This window comes from Ooceraea biroi, chromosome 8 (genome assembly GCF_003672135.1).
Source record: "Ooceraea biroi isolate clonal line C1 chromosome 8, Obir_v5.4, whole genome shotgun sequence".
Taxonomy (NCBI): Eukaryota; Metazoa; Arthropoda; class Insecta; order Hymenoptera; family Formicidae; genus Ooceraea; species Ooceraea biroi.
Window position 1 is genome coordinate 13129518 of NC_039513.1, and position 21316 is coordinate 13150833.

At 44.5% G+C, this 21316-nt stretch overlaps 1 protein-coding gene and 1 long non-coding RNA gene across 14 annotated transcripts in view; one reads left to right on the plus strand and one right to left on the minus strand.

Moving 5' to 3' along the window:
• LOC105275048 (disabled homolog 2-interacting protein) overlaps positions 1 to 21316 on the plus strand; it is a 308710-nt gene that overhangs the window by 275144 nt on the left and 12250 nt on the right. For 12 of the 13 annotated variants that reach the window (XM_011331680.3, XM_011331678.3, XM_011331676.3 and 9 more), the window contains one exon: positions 14350 to 14444. In XM_011331680.3, coding sequence (XP_011329982.1) covers positions 14350 to 14444 — 95 coding nt within the window. Of the gene's footprint in view, positions 1 to 9525; positions 9743 to 14349; positions 14445 to 21316 lie in introns of those variants that run through there. The other variant, XM_026971573.1, reaches the window with a different exon arrangement.
• Positions 1 to 21316, minus strand: part of LOC105275051 — a 184689-nt gene that overhangs the window by 18705 nt on the left and 144668 nt on the right. The window lies entirely within an intron of this gene.

Below are 21316 nucleotides of genomic sequence, written 5' to 3' on the forward strand. Positions count from 1 at the left end.
GCGCCGGGAAAACTGAATGCGCCTTTGTTTCAGCCGCGGGTAAACGACACGCGTTTACGCGAAGGCTGATTTCAACCGCGTTTCCGTCGCTCGTCTATGCGACGCACGCAAATCCGTTGCGTAAGCAAGCTAACGAACTAAATGAAATTAGCGACATGATGAGGCGCGTGTGACGACGGATCGATATGTACGATTGCGTTCCCTGTCGTTTCGTGAAGTAATCATGATTTTGACACGCACGCGTGACGAGTTTCAGTTTCAGCTGATTTTACGAGTCTGTTATTGGAAGTTTAATTTACCGTTTCACTGTTCGATCATTTAACGCCGAAAATCAGATACTCGATCAAGTAGCAGGAAGTTTCCCGCAAAACTTCCACTTTCGTACATTTTTCAACAGTTAACTTCAACATCCTAATCTGTCACGTGGTGAATGATGCACGATGGTCCGCGAGAATCGCGAAAAATCGGAAACTGGGAAGCGGATCCGCGAGTCGAGCTACTCTTCGCGCTGCAAGAAACGACGATTGGAACTCGAGAACATCGACTCGTGCAACAATGTTCTCGTACGTGTACGCAGACGACGCACGCGCGCACATCGGAGGAACGGACGTTTACGGCGAAGGGCACAATGGACCACCCCGCGCCGCTCATTCTGCGACGCGTAGCCGCCGGTGTAAATTGTGTTTGGTCATCCTCCGCCTATAAATAATCTCGCGGTGGACAATGGCGCGGTGGACAGCTGAAAACGCCCTTAAAACCACCCCGACGCCGTTCGTTCGTTTCGCGATGGGCGATCGAGTTCGCGATGGCTTTCCGATGAACCGGCGCCACTGTTGAAAAATCGCGTTCGTCCGAGAAAGGGCTCGTACGAGGGGGGGGGGGGGCGTAAAGTACCGGTTCTTGACCCTGCAATCGAGGGTGCGCATCGAGCCATGTTGCTTCCGTGGCTATCATGGCTATCGTGGTTATCGAACACGTCACCGATGAAGGATGAACGAAAATGCAACATGTTAAAGAGTTTACGAATCTTTCGATATGATACCGGAAAAATGTTTACTCATGGCTCAATAAATCGATTGTCCTAATAATGTGAGAATACGTGATTTATATTTGTCGATAAATACGTGACACTAAAATAAGAAATTTGCAAAATAGAGAAATGTATAGTATGTAGAGAAAATTGTAAAAAATGATCATAATTGTGTGAAATTATTTAATAGTAATAATTTTCACAAAATTAAGAATGTCTCTCGTGAAATATATTAGGTGCAGACTGATTAATATTAAATAAATGTATACTTGATTAAAAATAATTAAACAGTTGGTTTAATTATTACCAGTTACCAACAGAAATGACGCAAAGTGCAAAGAAAAACGGAGAAATACTCAACGTAATCTAGGTAACGAGCGTGCGAGCTGAAGACTGCAATCAATGCGCGATATATAAAGCGCAAAACTAGGGTCCCTGACGTTTACTCGCGATCACAGAGGGTTCGATTTTAACGATACTCGTAAACACGTCGCGGCGGCATACCTAATGCCGTTTGCGAACGACACGAGATCTGCATACGAGGAGAATCGCGCGTAGACGCGCGTTAAATCACGCACAATAGCGTTACATTGTATTTATGGCCGCTAATGACCGCCGGGCATTGTGAGGCCCGCGCGTGGTAGCATATAATAAAGCGATAAATTAAAAGTGCCAACCCTACATTCACCGCCGCGGCTTTTTTCGGCCCGGCTTGTGGCAGTCGTCCTACGGTGTAATGGCGTGCGAATCTCGTGAATCGTACTGGTTAGCAGCCATGAAAACAGACCGGCTGGATCTCTTAGTTTAACCCTCTTATATTCAGTTAAGCATCAATCGCACTTCGACTTTCGAGGATTTCGCGACTGGAAAACGATCAGCTCAATCTCACATCGCAGAAAAATTCGATGTTTGAATTAATATTTGTAGGATAATTGAGTGGCCAAGGTTTTGGGATATAAAGATACTGTATTTCATACGGTGTGAATCGTAGCTCGGTCGAAGAGAGACTGCCTAATACGCTCGGTTTCTTTATAAAAACGGCGGAATTACAATCCGTCGCCAATTCGGCGGCTCGTCTGATATTCGAGCAAAGCTATGCCGCGCTGGCCGGTATCGTTTGTTATTATATCGGCGGCGTTCGAATTCTTTTCATCGCTTACATCAAACGCCACGGCGTCTTAAACTCTTACATATTTTTATAGAGGAAAGTCCCAGATTATGCGATACCATATCGATTTTGCCGAATGTAAGGAAATCTATAGGCAGAATTTAAAAATGTAATACGTTATCTTGAAGAGAATTTAATAAGCTTTAGGTTGGTGAAATGAAAAATCTAATTTAAATATTGTTTTTTTGAAAATTAAAACAATTTGAAAAAAGAGCTTTACGCAGGATCGAGAAAGTGTGCTCCTAATATAAGATACTTCGAGAAATCGGTGTTAAAAGGGCAAAATACATCAGTATTGCAATTAAAATCTTTATTAGATAGTTTTATAAAAATACTGCTGCCACAGTCTTCGCTAAATCTTCACGATTCCACTGTCGACGCTTCCTCGTATCTCTAACCTCCATAGTCAGATTCTATAAAAATTAAATACACAAAAATTCGTAATATAAATTCGTATTAACTTTTCTTTAACCTTAAGTAGTATTTTCTTTCTTTTTATTACACTACATACTCTTCATATTCGAGCAATAATTATCTCATATTAAGAGTACCCTGAATATCTCATTATACGAGCCACACGCCTAGCGGTTCCGCGATCATAAAATCTAACCTCTACAATTAAGCAATTCAACAAATTGCGTATTTTCCTGTTACTACGATTCTACTCTATCATTGCATACTGAATTTATTGCCAACCATTTCTTTATTATATAATAAACAAGGTTTAAAGACTTACCTCAAGTTCCTTTGACATGTTCACAATTTCACAAACCTTTTCTTGCAAAGGCTAAACGCAATAACGAACAATGAATTTTTCACTAAATATATTTTACACCAAGAGTAATAAGTTCATGGTGGAACTAACAGATGATGCTCACTAGTTTAGCAGAAACCCCATCATCTCATATTAGGAGCATATCTCATAATAGGGGATTCTCCTCTATATAATTTATAATTAATCAAGAAATTGTAATAAATATTATAATCTAACACCAATACAATTTAAAAAATTGATACTTGTATATTTAATTATTTTTTATTTTGGATTTATTATTTAATATCTGAAACTTTAGAATCTTCAATCTTCTTTCTGATTAATTTTGAGTCACGTTTCGGTCTCTCTGCTTGAAGTTTCAACGAGGGAGACAAGAGTTCAAATATCAAAGTCGAGCGACCGAGTTCACTGTTGAACGAATCTGCGGCTGGTTCCGATCGAGGTGGACCCGATCGGCCGACAACATCACGTCTCCCCTTTTCCCTACTCTGGTCATTCAGCCCCGGATTGCGACGGGAGCCCGCTATGCCCGCAGGGCCTTTACACACGACGAGATACGCGTATCCTGCTCCGAAACGGCCCGCGCGTGTGTTCGTGTCGTCCGTCCTGTTACTTTTTTCCTGTCTCCCTTTTCTCGTCTCGTTGTCTCTTTCTGCCTCTCGCGCGTACAATCACGGGATCCTGCTCCGTCTCGCTCTCGCCCCGCGGCGGTCCATGGCGTCTGATGCTGCGGGATGCGTCTGGTATCTCTATCTCTTTCTCGCGAGCGTCGCACTCCGACGAGCAAGCGCGCTCCGTGTGAAAGTTCCGCTCGTGTGAGCGCGAGAATGAAGAAACGTGCTACGCACGTGCTGCCGGCAAATGTTTATACCGAGATCACGTCGACAGATTGGTGTCTCTCTAAATCCGTTCCAATTCAACGTGAATTATTGTAGGAAACATGTTCTGATAAGATAATTAATTGTTTTACCGTAATTTTTATTTCATCATAACTCGAAAATTGATTATTCTTTTCGCACAGCATTTGAATTATTTGAATATCGATATTCCTGCGATTAATATGACATGCTTACTCTGCAAGCAAATTTCAACAACGATTTATTCAAGACACGATAAGTACGTTGATATTCTCTCCGAAGATTGACGCAAATGCCGCGAGCGCGCGAGAGGCAGGAGCTTTTTACGACATATTAAAGAAAATTCAACGCGTGGCTGGATAGCGTGCATCGCCGGAGCGAGCGATTCTTGGGCGGGGTGCATTGTCCTCCGAACAGCTCCTTCATCTATTGAGGAGGAATTCTTGGCCGAGTGCCGAGCGTTGAACAGAACGTGGAAGCAGTCGGAGACGTCTCGCTGGGGAAGAATGTCGGGATTCTTCAACTTGGAGTTCGAATCAGTCGGATGCCGGAATTATTTATTTTTCCGAGCATTTATTAATCATCGCATTTCTCTGACAATGAGCGTAGCTTTGTGCCACAAATAGAGAATTCACTTGACGATTTGTCCGAGACGAAACAGTGATGATGACAACAATAATTGAACAAAGGCGTTCGCTGGTAACTAATGATTTGCGATACAAAAGTGCAAAACACTCGTAGCTGCGCGAGCCGGTCTCGACCTCGGAGAACCGCGACGAGACTGATTTAATTATCCGCTCGGGAGCGATGAATCAACGCTTTCTGTAGCACACTTCTCAATTAGGACGGCATATTAGCGTAGAGATTACGAGTGGCTTCTGAATGGCTTCTCGGCTTGAAGATGCGCCATTCGTTATCCAGCCGGCTCGAACAATCAGCCATCGTCTCGCGGTAATGCAAGCGTAATGCAAGCGCGCTTGCAATATATAAATCTCTCGCATCTACATTAGATCCGGCGGATGACGATCAAGCGAGCACGCCGCTCGTTAATCCGACATGCAGCTCCGTCGATCGAAGATCCGATCCGCGATCGTCGATCCCGCTTTGTCGCGCGACAAAACGGCGACCGTCGCAAGTTACGCAAGAACGCGAGCAGGCAGAACGCGTGACGCATCGAAGGGCGCAACGTGCAACGTTCCAGGATGACGAGACGGGTGCAAGATGCGACCTGCGAAAGGAGGTCTCGAGAGAAAGAAAGAGAGAGAAAGGTGTGAGCCATAATAAGCGTCGATGACGAGGCGAAACGCTCTCGTTACTTGCGTATGCATCGAATCTCGAGCATGTCTCGAGAGAGATATCGGCGACATCGATGGAACATGTGTCCCTCGAGCATGTTAATCACGTCGAGAGAATCGCCAAAAAATGGATTTCTAAAAAAGTTGTGTCGTGTATTGTTAAAGACATTGTATGCAAATATCTCGGCATTCCGAAAGATTTATTTAAGCGTCATAGATTCCGACTAGCTAAAAGACGTATTCATCTCCGTCCGAAATAGTACGATCGCGGTAACAATATTTCTCGTTGCAAACAAGCTGGAAATAACAGATCAGATAATTATTCCTCGCATTCAGCCGGACAGCGTGGCATTCGCTGCGCTACGCTACGCTGTTACCGTAACGTTAACGCTGCTGTTTCTTCACGTTTCCCCGGAATCCCTCGAGACGACGGCCCTTTAGCAAACTTAAAGACAGTAGTCGGCGAACGGGCTCGTAAATTCGCGGTTGCTTCTCTTCGCGCGGCGGACCAGCGAGCTCAGCATCGCGATCTTATCTAGGGGCGTACACGCAATGCCCGGTGGACCTCCGTATGTTGGTGTATCGACACGATACGCACACGGACAACCGTTTACGAGACGGTACGTTTTATCGGATCACAATGTTTCCGCAAACGGCGCGACGCGTCGCGACGCCTGCGAACGGAATCGTGGCACGTTTGTTTCACGTATGCGTTGGCAAGAATTCTTATCCATAATTCGGTGTGGTTGAATGCGGAACCGTTCCAGGGAAAACCGAACAAACTCGTAACAAGCTCGGTCTGGATCGCGTCCGCTATCTGCACATGACGTTTGCGATAAATCCGCGATAAATTACGATCGAGCAATGGACGTCGATTCGCAACGCCTTCTTGTTGTCGCGGTACCATTGAGCCGAGAGTGGGCCCGATAAAGTCCTCCAACTGAAAAAGCAATCAGCAGTAGTACGGTTTATAACTCGCAACTGCGTCACAATGCAGAATTCATGAGCTCGATTTTAGTAGCTTGTATAAGCATCTCTAGTTTCTCCTGTGCGGATTAAAATCATTTTTTACTTCAGTAAATTCCATTTATATTAGAGGAGAATCCCCTATTATGAGATATGCTCCTAATATGAGATGATGGGGTTTCTGCTAAACTAGTGAGCACCATCTGTTAGTTCCACCATGAATTTATTACTCTTGGTGTAAAATGTATTTAGTGAAAAATTCATTGTTCGTTATTGCGTTTAGCCTTTGCAAGAAAAGGTTTGTGAAATTGTGAACATGTCAAAGGAACTTGAGGTAAGTCTTTAAACCTTGTTTATTATATAATAAAGAAATGGTTGGCAATAAATTCAGTATGCAATGATAGAGTAGAATCGTAGTAACAGGAAAATACGCAATTTGTTGAATTGCTTAATTGTAGAGGTTAGATTTCATGATCGCGGAACCGCTAGGCGTGTGGCTCGTATAATGAGATATTCAGGGTACTCTTAATATGAGATAATTATTGCTCGAATATGAAGAGTATGTAGTGTAATAAAAAGAAAGAAAATACTACTTAAGGTTAAAGAAAAGTTAATACGAATTTATATTACGAATTTTTGTGTATTTAATTTTTATAGAATCTGACTATGGAGGTTAGAGAAACGAGGAAGCGTCGACAGTGGAATCGTGAAGATTTAGCGAAGACTGTGGCAGCAGTATTTTTATAAAACTATCTAATAAAGATTTTAATTGCAATACTGATGTATTTTGCACTTTTAACACCGATTTCTCGAAGTATCTTATATTAGGAGCACACTTTCTCGATCCTGAGTAAAGCTCTTTTTTCAAATTGTTTTAATTTTCAAAAAAACAATATTTAAATTAGATTTTTCATTTCATCAACCTAAAGCTTATTAAATTCTCTTCAAGATAACGTATTACATTTTTAAATTCTGCCCATAGATTTCCTTACATTCGGCAAAATCGATATGGTATCTCATAATCTGGGACTTTCCTCTATATTATTAATTATAACTTTGTATTAATAATAACGCAAAATGCAATTTATGATAACAATGATGTGATTATTCAGATCAAGCGTCTCACACAGAAACAGGAACATATGAACTGCATAGAATTCCGTAGTTGCATAATTATAAAAAACGTCGCTTGGAGGAATACGCATATATCTGTACGCAAATATCGAAACCTCGTGAATAAACATCATTGTGCAGCTGTGCAAAGGGGGCAACTGTGCCACGAGGGTGTACTTGCAAACCGAGCAAACCGCAGGGGAGTGTATTTTGTTGTTCATCGATCTCGCGACAGCCTCTCGTTTGTCGCGATCGACTCGGTGTGCGCGCATCTCGCTCGTAACAATGACGCCGATCCCGTGCCCGCGATTTATCTGACCCTCGGCGATAAACGGCGTGTCGTATCAATTCATAAATATCCGCGGGACGGCACGTTCCGGCCATTGTTACGGCCCAGCATCGCGCCTCACTGGTGAACGCCAGCCACGCCGATGAAGAATCGCAGTCGCGCCCTTTCTCGCCGCCGATAGCGGACTAATGAGTCTCTCCCCCTTCCTCCCCATGCGTAAAAGTACAATATGTAATGCCTGAAGTAGAAACGTGCGCATGCAAATGACGAACACCTTTCCTGGGCGTGCCTGCAGCACCAGATGCGCGCGATCGATCTCGCTCGATCGCGATCGAGTTCCCCGCGAATCACTCTGGCTCTCCGATCACGCGTTCTCCAGCTGTTCACTGGGAATTTCTGAATGTCCCGAACAAAACGAAACAATTAAGAGTTTCATCATGGTGTCCGCCTGAGAGCGATATCGCGGTCGTGGAGCCGCTTTCTCGCTCGCTCGTTCATTAATAATCGCCGACTTGCGTCGCGATCGTTAACGCCGAATCACAGCGGGAAGGATTGTCGGAGCGGGAGGGAGAGAGGGTGAATATATCTGCTCCATAACGCTCGATTTCGTTCGCTGCGCCGCCGTCGCGTTTCGATTTCGATTCCCGGTCGCCCTTTGTGTGTCGCCTTCTCGGGTCCACTCGACTGCGCACAAAGGATGCGTTTCTCCCCAGGCTGCAGCAAGCCGGTGCAGCTGTAAGGCCACGAGGAAGAAAGGGTGGAGTCGCGCCAGAAAGAGTGACAGAGAGGAAGGAGGAGAGAAGTTACTTCTCCGCTGCCCTAATTAACCATTCACTGGCAAATGCAGCGGAATAATTCCTCTCTCTCTCTCTCTCTCTCTCTCCCTCTCTGCCCTCGATCGCGCTACAATTTTCATGAGATTTTAATCGAAGTAATGATCGTCAGTGTTTCGTAATTGCTTACGATGTTCTTATTGCGGTCGTTATTTCTTTTTATTCGATTTATCTTTGTTCTGATTTGACGTCTTACAAAAATATGTAATTCTCTAAAAATACAAAAAATTTCCACACATAGATACTTCTATGTTTCATCTGTTTCGGCGTTGTTGCTTTATTATCGCCTTTGCAGTCATCTGTATCGATGGAGGCGCCGAATATCGATTTACAGGGAACCCTGAGATATTTCCAGGCCAGCCGTGGCCGCGATCATGAATTTTCGCGGCATTTCTTTGTGCCGACCAGTCGTAAACCAGAAATTAATTAGCAGGTGGCACGCCGGCCGGGGAGCACTCGGGGCCTTTTACGATGCTCGTAAAAAGTCGATTCGGGAATCGACTCGCGCGGCCAGCGATACTTACCGCGCGACCGCTTCTTATGCTGCTCTTATGTCCTGCTGATGTTTCGCGGTCACGAGATCAAAGGCGAGATCAATCCGTCCCCCTGGCTGTTAACAAGGATGAAATTAATACGAGCCGCATTCTGCGAACGCGAAATCTGCATCCTGCGTGATAAACGTATAATCATCAGTGTAACGATATCGCTGTAACAGCAAATTTTATACAAACTTTATGCAATACGTACTCGACACTCGAGTGTCGAAAGAAACGCGAGCACGGACCTTTTTAAAAGAAAAAGGAAACGCTGTTAATCATGCTATTGAAAGGTGGCAACTTTGACATTTAACTCGTTGTCGTCAGTAGCGCGATTAATCCCATGTGACGCAATGTGCAAAAATAATAATTCACCTACGAAGACTTGACTCGTCGGGAAGATACACGACGCAGGCGCCCACGTCCGCTTCTTCTTGAAGCAATTTCCACGTTCAGCCTTGCTCATAAGAGCGCGGAACGCTCGCGTGTACTCGTCTTTTACGTCCTCGCGCTGCGGCGGGAATTGTCCCAATTGGGGCCGGGCGTTTATTCCCGAACATCTTTATTTTCCGCGTACAGCGCGCGTATGTCGTAAAAAGGGCGGAACGATCCGCATTAAGGGTTTTACAGCTGAGCCCTAGTGCGTAACCGCCACGGGAGGGATCGAGTTATCGTCGTCGTAACTCGGACGAATCGCGCGGACGTATCGCGATCGGTCACGGCGCGCTTTCGGTCCCGATTCACTCGTCGCCGAAGAAAGTTCCTCAGCTTCGCGATGGCCAAAAAGTCGCCTCAAGATCGCCGAAGTCACCGGGTGTCTGGAGAAATTCATACTACCTCTTCTTCACTTGTTCCTCCATCAGTTTCCTGAGACGAGGGGGTGCGTCTAGCAAAATTGCTTATACTCAAGCATATATTAGGGGTGTGATTTAGTTTTAAGAGTTTTTTTGCTCAAAAACGCATGTATTTAAATATGATAATGAATGAATACCTTAATCAAAATATTTTCCTTCGTTTTCTATAACTTTTTCCCATCTTTCTGGCAAGAGATGGATTCCACCACGATAAAATCACTCTTCTTTTCAGTTGATCCATTCGTCGACGAATTTTCGCACTTCTTCCAAATTATCAAAGTGTGTATCCTCTAAAGCGTGTTGCATCCACCGGAACAAATAATAATCGCATGGAGCAATGTCCGGAGAAGACTTCCCATTCAAGCTCTAATAGTGTTTCTTTCACTGATAACGCAACGTCAGGTCGAGCGTTGTCACGAAGAAGAATCACTTTCCGTCGTTTATTCGCAATTGCTGGTCGTTTTTCGTCCAATGCTTGCTTCAACTTGTACAATTGGTGTCGATAACGATCAGCCGTGACAGTCTCATGCGGATTTAACAGCTCATAGTACACTATCCCACCAAATACAGAGCATTACTTTTCAACCGTGAATATTGCGTCTCGGAGTGGATGTTAATGGTTCGCCTGGATCCACCCATGATTTTCTGCGTTTCGGATTATCAAAATAGATCCACTGTTCATCCCCAGTAACAATCCGAGACAAAAGACTCTTCTTTTTTTGCCTGGCGATCAACGAAATGCAAATGTTCAACCGGTTCGCAACGGCACTTTCCGATAATTCATGTCGAACCCATTTCCCTTCTTTCTGAATTTTTCCCATTTCATGTAAGTGTTTGGTAACTGTTGTACGATCAACATTTAATGCTCTGGCAAGTTCTGAAGTGGATTGTGTTGGATTTTCGTGCAATAATGCTTGCAAATCTGCATGTTCAAGCTTTCTTGGTTGTCCCGAGCGTTCTTTGTCCTTCACATCAGTATGACCACTTTTAAAGCGTCTAAACCAGTATTCACACGTCTTAATTGATGGGGCAGAATCACCATAAGTTTCCACAAGAATTCTATAACCGTCAGCCGCAGTTTTCTTTTGATTAAAAAACAAAAGCAACGCATGTGGAAAATGCTAAAGAGCTTTCGGAAGTTGCATTTTTACGATGATATAAACACGACTGTTATTGCATCTATTTCTATAATGCTACTAAATGTTATGGATAATGTCAAGACTGTAAGAAACAACAGTTATCGGAAACAGCTATTGGAACAAACTGACACTACAGCCATCTGTTGCAAAACCCTCAAAACTAAATCACACTCCTAATATTATATATTTTATACTTTGGATTGAAGATTGAGATTGTGATTGATGAATGGGATTTATGTAGTCTGCATGTAACAGACAACGTTTTGATTAGTCTCAATCTCCAGTCTTGCAGTCTGGGTTTTTAATGTGTAGTTTGATACAGGCTTTGCGCAAGCTCTGGACAATAAATGTGAAAAATCTTGTAGCTCTATTACGTCACGTAATATTTTTTTTTAATGATATATTTTTTATTGGTAGATATTTAATGATAAATATATCATTGTGATGGCACGGTGACGATTCTTCGTGATTACGTGATGCTGTACTGCAAGGTGCATTCTCAATCTCCGCGCGCGTTTCCCCATAAATATTACGTTACATATTTTGACAATGGGAACGAGCAATCGGATCCGGTTTCGTTTCACACGATCCTCCCATCTAAAGGATCCTGTTTCTGCGTCGGTGAGATGTATACGTCACACGCGTGCCACACGCATTGAACAGAGAAGCTCATCTTCAAACGTTTGATTCCCAACTATATCTACTATGCCGTTTCATCTCGAACGTAAATCCCGAGGAGCTCCGTTCGTGGGCCGAAATGATGTAACCGCGCGGGCATACATTCGAGAATACTGTTGTGCTTTTGTGCGTGCGGGCACAATCGACCGGCGTCTCTCGTTTATCGCCGATGTAACGGCGTAAACGGAAAAGTATGCATGCACAGGGTGTCTCGAAACACACCTCAAACGTGATTTCAAAGACAACTTTAACTCCTTAACTTAACTCCAGAATTAAATATAGAACATTTTGGCAATCAAAGCCAGAAATATTAAATTTATTTAAATTTCTGATAAGCAAGAGGAATTTTATTGTATTGTTGCGTTCCATAAAATACTTGATGAACAAATTATCGATCGTTTATAAACGTCTGCACCTGTCCACGCTTGAAAATTCGCATTGACAGAAGATTGACTGCAAGTCAGTCGACAAAGTCCATCGCTAAAGTTAAGATCGTAAATTCAGCGACACTCTGTATACGTCTGGGGGCCTTTACATGGGAGAGCGCGGGTAACCCGAGACTCTTGTGCGAGGCAACCATTTAAACCGCTGACCGTAAACAGAGAAGCTGGGCAGAAAGGCTTGGGAGGCACCCCGGGTTCTTGTAAGGGCGTTAATTACGGGGCTGCTTTCGGTTTCTTCTCCCCCGATTTCCGTTGCCGGAAACGGAGTGCCTCTCAACGAGTGGACGTCGAACGCGCGCGATCATTTACTCTCGGCGCACTTATCCGAAGTGCTTAGGCGCGAGTAAAACGTAACTCCCCGCTCCAGACCTGCAGTCGTTAATCTGCCTAATCCGCTGGATTACTATTAGGTTGGCAAATAAGTTCGTTCGGTTTTTGCTTCGGTGCAACTTCTTTCCAATTCACTCTTGTTTTTCTCGACACTATCGCGCAACTTCAGAGTGCATTTGAAAGTACATGTTTCACATAACCTTTCTGTAAATTTTGGTTTGATTAACATCAATATTGTGTGTGCTGCGTAGCTGTAAAAATGGAAGTAAATAACGTGCATTATCGTCATATTTTGTTCTATTATTTCAAGAAGAGCAAACGAGCTGCAAAGGCTCATAAAAAGATATGCCGTGTTTATGGAGATGATGCCTTAACAGAACGCGTATGTCAAAAGTGGTTCGTCAAATTCCGTTCTGGAGATTTTGACGTCAATGATGCGCCTCGCTCCGGTCGCCCGATCGAGATTGATTCAAGTAATGTCAAAGCTATCATCGATAAAAATCCATCCCAATCGGTGCGAGAGATTGCTACAGCACTTAATATATCTCATACAAGCGTAGAAAACAATTTGCGCCAACTGGAATACGTTTCTCGGCTCAATGTGTGGGTGCCGCATGAATTAACCGAGGCCAACTTGGCCACTCGCATATCCATCTGCGATTTGCTGCGGAAACGTCAAGAAAACGATCCATTTTTGAAGCGGTTAGTGACAGGAGATGAAAAATGGGTCGTCTATGAGAATGTAACGCGGAAAAGATCATGGGAACACAGCAGCGAGCCACCACAAACAACCTCGAAGGCAGGATTGCATCCGAAGAAGATCATGCTCTCCGTATGGTGGGATTTCAAAGGTGTCATTTACTACGAGCTGTTACCGTCAAGCAAAACGATTGATTCAACCACATACTGCTCGCAGTTAACAAAATTGGACCAAGCACTCCGCAAAAAACGTCCAGAATTGATAAATCGAAAAGGTGTTGTCTTCCACCACGATAACGCCAGACCTCACACATCATTGACAACTCGGAACAAATTACTCAGTCTTGGCTGGGATGTTTTGCCTCATCCTGCGTATTCACCGGACCTGGCCCCTTCCGATTATCATTTATTCCGGTCGTTGCAGAACTCTTTGAACGGAAAAATCTTCAAGGATGAAGAGAACGTCAAAAGACACCTGGATTGGTTTTTCGCCGATAAGCCTCAGATGTTTTACGAACGCGGCATAATGAAGTTGGTGGAAAGATGGCAAGAAGTCATCAATAACAATGGTCAATATATAATTGATTAAAATTGATTTCGTGTATCAAAAAAATTGTATTTTATTCCACCTTAAAAAACCGAACCAACTTATTTGCCAACCCAATACATTCAAGGATATCTCCAGGCAGATTATACTTCGTAGAGTAACATGAGACACTCGAAAACTTTAAGATATGATTAGTAGTAGTGGGCTGCGTGTTGGAGATTAAGATTGATATTTACAGATTTTTGGGACCAATAAAAGCTGTAACCAACGTTTTGATCGATCAAGTCCAAAAATCTCCAAATCGCAATTAAAATCTGCAACGCGTCTGATACAGGTTTTAGAGAGGACGTCGAGCGAGTTACTCTTCAGGGATTTGAGAATACGAAATAAAACTCTGAAATATTCATTTAGATCTTTAATTACTGTATATTTTATTAAGCAGATTAGATCGCCGTTGCATCGCGTTCTCCGATTTCGCTGGGAAACTCCAAGTTAATCTTTAATTATGCCTCAATTATACGCGAGCCTTTGTGTTTGCCTACGTAAAACGAACTGCAGTTGCAACTAGACGCTTACTAGTTGAACCGGGAGTCGGAAGGAGCGTATCGCGTTACTCGCTCAATGACAGACTCAATGAGGCCGACTACCAGAGCGGACTATGTAATCATCGCCGCAGCGCGGTCTCGGCTTACTTATTCCGCATACGCGGCCGAATTGCCGGGCGTATCTCGAAACACGACACGCCAATTACTATTAGCTGGGTCCAGGCTCACGAGAATTGTTCGGTTCTGTTTCAGACACATCGTACGAGAAGGCCTGTCGAAGGGGTAGCGCGCCCGCCACTCCCGTGCTGGGTGCACGACCCCTGGATGTCACCCCGAACAGGATCGTTGTAAGTAAATTTGATCACTCCATGTAACAGTTCGTTAACACGTGTAATTGGACGCTCCGGTGCTGCCACCGTGCCAATCATTCCCTGTTCTATTTTCGCGACTCTGTCTAGCGACATGTGATCCAGTTCGAATTATCGTCTCTCGCACGGTATCAGAAATGTCCGCTACTTATTATCCCATTTTTGCATCCGCTTCCCATCCCTCTTATGCGTAACATTTTATTAGCAATATTTCACGGACACACTGAGAAAAATGATTTGATTGTATCAACAAGACGTATCTGATAGAATGCATTTTGGTTAAACTAACACGTGTGTGAAGTTAGCCCCGCACTTTTTGAATTTCATCTTTTTCTTGATTGTGCTGAATTGTGCTACGTTTGTGCCATATTGTGCCGCAAACCGCAGTTCAATATCTCAAACCGTTTTCGAAAAAAAAAGAAAAAACGAAAAATTTGGTAGCCCTGCACTTTTCGAATTTTGAATTTTCATTAATTGTGCTGCATTGTGCTCCGTTTGTGCTGTATTGTGCCGCAAACCGCAGTTCAATATCTCAAACCGTTTTCGAAAAAAAATAAAATGAAAAATTTGGTAGCCCCGCACTTTTTCGCGATTAAGCTCAAATTTGTTTTCCAAATTGGCGTTGACTTGTGCCGTGTTGTGCTGTTAGAAAAATTTGAATATTTCATTCCGTTTCGATAAAAAAAATTCATAAAGATAGATTAAAAAAACATATCAAATCACATTGCAAGGCAAATATATAATTTCTGCGAGTTGTGCTGAGTTGTACTACTCATTCTCTACGAGAGACATGCATAAAAATCGGAAATTAATTTGAGAGTCGATAATTATTAATGAAAAAGGGGTGGGGGTGAATAAAAAATTTGACATTTTCGAATTTTTCCACTTGTGCCGGATTGTGCTAGAGTAGCACAACAACTTTTTCTAATGACACAATTTCGTCAGATTACTGGATTTTGCAAAACAGTCGCTGATAGGAACTTAGGGTTTAGGAATAGAAAAATGCAAAACTCCATACCGTCCAAACCATGGTACATAATCGAATTTAGTAAATTGTGCTGAATTATGCTGGTCAAGAAAAATGAACGACTATCGAAAGTAGTAGGTAAAATGGAAAGAGATTGATAAAAAAGTCAGCAAGATTCGAAAAGTGCGGGGCTACCAAATTTTTCGTTTATTTTTTTTTTTCGAAAACGGTTTGAGATATTGAACTGCGGTTTGCGGGACAATATGGCACAAATGTAGCACAATTCAGCACAATCAAGAAAAAGATGAAATTCAAAAAGTGCGGGGCTAACTTCACACACGTTAAACTAACCAAGAATTTCTAGTTATCACGATAGGACTGGATATTTTATAACTAGAACGTTTGATAGACTGTACTATAAGAATTTGGTTAGTATTTTCCAGTTGGATCTACAAAACTTCTAGTTATATTACACTAGACATAAGAACAAACGAAGATGTAATCAGAATTCTGGTTAATCGCAGGGCACTCCAGCAGCATTCTATTGTTTCGTGTCGTGCGTGTTGATGCATGTTCGGGAAACGGATCGGCACGGACGGCACGTTTTCCTCCTGTAGTGAAATGAAATTAGTTAGTGAAATGGTTGTGAAGTGGCTGGTGAAGTGATGGCGGATGAAAAAACGTGTTCTCTTCTTATATTTTTTTATACAGGGTGTCCCGTAATAATCGCCTAACCTCTCGTATGCCAATAGAGCAGATCGAGATGAACAGAAAAGTCCCATACCATTTTGCGATATTCGCAATAATAATCCTATACCTCGAGCGGCTCGACACTTGCCTCCGCGCGCTCTGGATTCGCTTGACTTTAATATGCAATATTTCGATTATTATTGCGAATATCGCAAAATGATATGGGACTTTTCTGTTCATCTCGATCTGCTCTATTGGCATGCGAGAGGTTAGGCGATTATTACGGGACATCCTGTATAAATATCAACATGATATTTCATTTACAGCAATCCAAGAAAACTCACGGTAATGAAACAGAAAAACGTTTCTTTTCACTAAACAGTCATGTTAATTTAACTAAATACATTTAGTATTATTATCAAGAAAATCTGGTAAATTTAACAGGAAGGAATTAATCATGCTCATCTGGTAATTCCTAAAGGAATTCTGATTCGTCCATTTTCCAACAGACAAACTGGTTGAACCTACCAGATTTCTAATTAATGCAACCAGATTTTTTTTTCAGTGCATGAAAATCAGATATCTCTCTTAGAATTTAAGGACTAATACACACATCGCGATAAAGATTTATGTATATCTAAACGAGCGAGTTCATATAACGCTTCTTATTTCGCACACGTCTCTCTTATTTGAGTGTCTACTTCCTCGCGGAGCCATCGCGGTAGGTATCGCAGATTGAGGACTAGCTCATGAATGAAAATCGATTTCCCGAGATGAAAGACCTGCGTTGGATAGCTGAAAACGGTATATTCAGTTTACACGAACTAAGCCGGGACTAACTTAATGCTCGTTGAATATTCACGAGACCCCGCCGAAACGCCCGTGGATCCGCGCGAGCAGGCAGCAGCGTACAAGATACCATGTGTAATTAGTTCGTTACGGCATCTCGGCACCCTGTACATAAACCCGCCCCGTCGAGACGACGACGACGAGCACGAGGACGACGATAGCAGCGGCGGGTTCAGCGATCTCATTTACCGTGGCGCCTGGCGTTAACCGATTCTGGCTATATTTAACGTTCTCCGCGCCGCGCGACGCTTTCGTCTGACAATTTCGCGTTAATTTAATGTAATTGAACGGAGGGCATTCACCGTCACGGGACATCTACCTGCCTCTCACTGTCGACGTTATCTGCCTGACAATCGACGGGTAATCGCGACACACGCGCGCAAATCTTTACTGGCGAGAAACCCGCGCGGGGCCGCGCGATTAACGCAGACCGTGATTATTTTTACTCGGTTTTGATCGTTATTATCACGGTGAGACGTGACCCCACGCAATCGACGCGCCAGTTTCCAGCGTTCACCGTGCATTAAACGCTAAATGCAGCGCGTTCATTTCTATCTGATTAACGTGAAAGCGCCGGCGATCGCGGCGTAATGGTCATCAAGCCGAGCATCGCGCGACGTCTTCATTTTTATTTATCCGCCGTGAAAGCGCCGATCGGCGTTCACGCAGGCACAATACTCGGCATACAGGTGCGTTCACGGGGATCATTGACGATGACGATGAACACGGGGAACATCGATCAAAGCGCCGTGGCATTAATCAAGCCGAGTTTCCCGTCCCGCTCGATCAATGGGACAATTAGCGGCGGTCTGCCGGCATTTTTCCCAAGTCGAATCTGCATTGAATCCAGCATCCACATCGTGATCGCCGGTTGCCGCTTTACTGTTATGTAGATATTTAACTCATCCCGCCTCGGACACCGCGCTGGACGCTGCGCGAGAAAGGGCGCGTTCTTCTTTTAACCCGAAGGGTCGCGGATGGCTATCTCACGAGAATAGGTATTTTGATCCATCATCGAGAACTCGAGGAGAGTGCATCAACCTGCGGGGTTCTCGGATCTTCGCCAGGAAGCGAAGCTCAGGATCAAACGGAGATTCTCTCTCTTTCTCGTGATTATCAATGATGTTTCGATGCTTCTCTCGCGAGAATGGACCAAGCATCGAAAATTCGACTTTGTAACTGTTTAAGAAAGTGATATTATCCGTTATCCGATTAACAGCGTTCCCTAAGAATTAATAATCCTTCGGAAAAATCGTCCGAGCAGCCGATGACGGAAGACGCATCGTCACATCGTTCTCCCTCGCGGAACTCGTGCTCGCCGTTTCCGCTCGTGGACAAATGACGAAGGGACCGTTCTTCCGTTTCCCCGTCCGCTCTGTTTGCCGATCACGGAACCGGGATTTCAATCTGCCGATCACGTACCGCCAATCGCATGAAACCCCCCGACGCGTCGTCCTGATCGCTAACTACCTGCTACCCTTCCTCTTTCCGGAAGGCGAGTAACAGGCTATTTTCGTATTTCGGAAGCGTCGATCCGTTCCATCGGGATAAGAAGCTGCTCGAGTCCCGATTCGGGGTGCCCGGGATCCTCTTTGAGTGCTTAAAAATGAAATTTCCCTGAGAAATATGCGCGTCCGCGCGCCCTTATGTTGGAAAATGTACGAAACTCGTTTACCCCGGATATTTTTGGGAATCGTAGAGCTCCCTTTATGTATACGTCCATAATCCAGCGACGTGTGCATTATTGAGAAAACTCGTACTTAGCTCAAGTGAGAAAGCAGGGGCAACATAGAAAATATCGATCCAGGCTTGGCACACGAGCAGGTGTTCTCAATTCCCACGTGCCACATTAAATCACCGCGAGTTTTTCCGTTTAAGTCTCCCCCTCTTTCTGTCTCTTTACGTACAGAATTTATTTATCGCGTCGGCGGATTATGCGTGTATTCTCGTTTCTTCACGACTAAACTAGTTCCCGCGCACCACGGAAAGCGTATTTCACTGAAAATTACCTGCAGCTTTACTGCTACCAAGCGTCTTTGAAATGAGACACACGTCTTTTGCGATCAGGGGAATAACTTTGCAGAGATTATTCATGACCGATTTTTCAGCGAGAGTAAATGTTCGTACTCGTGGCGAAGCAGCACCGAGAATAATGATCCGTGCTTAAGGAACATTTTTCGAGGCCGTGTTTTTACGACGCTCGCTGCGACGGCGGTTTACGCATCCAGTCTTGGATGTCGGCGATCGAAGGGGGCCGCAGCTCGTTGGCGAAGGGTTTTAAAGGAACAAAAGGACGAACGGACTGGTTTTAGGGCAAGTCGTGACAACCAACGCTGCCGTTTCCGGTTGAGGAACGTCGCAGGCCTGCCGCTTACGAAACAGATTGCTTACCGGTCTTCCGTGCGCGAATTAATAATCCGATATATTATATTTAAGTATTCAGTGTATCAAGATCGACAAGAAAATTTGATCCAAACAACATTCACGATGAATCATGCACTTGCCTTGAATTTCTACTTTAAATATTGCTTGGAAATTAAAAGACATAACTCAGAAGTCGATCAATGCCGGATTTAATCGACGGAGAATGAATGTTTAGGCCACCCTGCTCTCAATATCGATCTTAAATCTGATAAGTTCTTGATTTCGAACACACTTGGCGTTCACCGAATGTAACGGAACGGCGAATAGACTCTTGTATGCGTACGCGCGAGTGTGACAAAGGAAACGTTTCTACCGTTGCTTATTCGTACCTGAAGCACGTACACATGAGAGCCGGGATCGCAGATGCAATCGAAGCGGGGATGCCGCAGCCACCGATTTGAGAACCCCTCGAAGACGTTTTTGTCCTTGTAACAGCGGGTGCTGGGGAGCTGGAGGAGCGTGAGGGGAACCGAGAGGGTGACCCGTTTTGCCTTACCTGAATGCAGGGGCAGGGTTTTCGGTCGTCGCACAAAGGTGCGTGCCCCAAGGATCCCTTGACTTCGGCTACCCGGAGGAGCCGACATCTGCGTCAGTCGTCGACGAGATTCCGCCGCGAAATCGCGCGGCCTCCTCCGGATCTCATGGAGCCGCCAGCGGCGTGTCGGAAGGCGCGATGTCTCGGGATGGCAAGTAGTGGATCTTGTAGTCGTCTTCATATCGCCTCAAGATATTCGCCGAGAGACTCTTGTGCTAGAAGTTCTGTCGCACGCTGGATGCTGCATCTGCGAATCAGTGGTTGGACCTACCTGGCGTCGTCTTTCGGAAGAAATTATTTGTTCTCGTCGTGGAACACGCAATGAAAATCTGGTGCACGTGCACTTTTGCTTTAGTGACATTTAAGAAGATTTAAGAAGCTGCAACGGAAGTTCCGATGAATTCAAAAGATTTTGCGTCGGAGATTATTGTGTGGTCTTTTATTAAAACGGCACTTGAAGAAATATTTCTCAGTGTCAGCGCGCGATTGCACCATTCAATAGACTTTTTTAGATTACGACATTGTTGCGATATTTCTGTTACCCAATCGCGATCAAGACGCCGCGTCAGCCTTCGTAAAATCGGTAGACGTCATTGTAACGGCGAGTAGTGTGGGTGGAACGTTTGGTTTTTAATTTACATAGACTTTCACATATGTATATACATTCACAAATATACGCTTGACGAAAATCACTGTTCGTAGCCGAGCGAAGCACATTCCTCCACGATTTTGCCGCAACATCGAAAAAGACGGGATGCCATCGCTGATCGGTCGTTATCCTCAATTATCCACAACGATGTCGCGCGTCAGCTGGATCGTGAAATCCGATAGGAGGACGTGTCGCGGACGAAAAGCACTCCATCAGGCACAGTGAGCCCCGGAAGTGTCGCGTGATCGCGGCGCGCGCGTGCAAGAGTGGAAGCGAGACGAGCGTTTAAAGGGCCTATCAATTTAAATCACCGTGCGAGGCAGTATGCCAATACCAAGGGACGCACCCCGGGCTCGGGTATGCTGGGATCTCGTTTTTCAAAGCCGTAGGGATACCTGAGCACGGCGGCGGATCCGGGGAAAAATCTCGTCTGGCGACGGTTGATTCTGGCGGGCAAGCAGCTGCTCGAGGAAGCGTCTCAAAAGCGCAGCGCGACGTGAGCGCGAAACGCGAAACTCCCGCCAGGCGAAATTCAAGTCCCAGACTGGTCCCGCCTTCGTCAGGAAAACGAATAAGCGAAACAGAGTGAGCCATTGACAGCACCGGTCGAGGCACAGGAAACAGAGAAAAAGAAGGAGAGAAAGAGAGACAGAGTCAGACACCTGAAAGCCTCCAGCCTCCAAAATGTTTTCAGAGCCTGTCATCTTGTCGTGAATCATTCGCGAAGAATGTCCGGA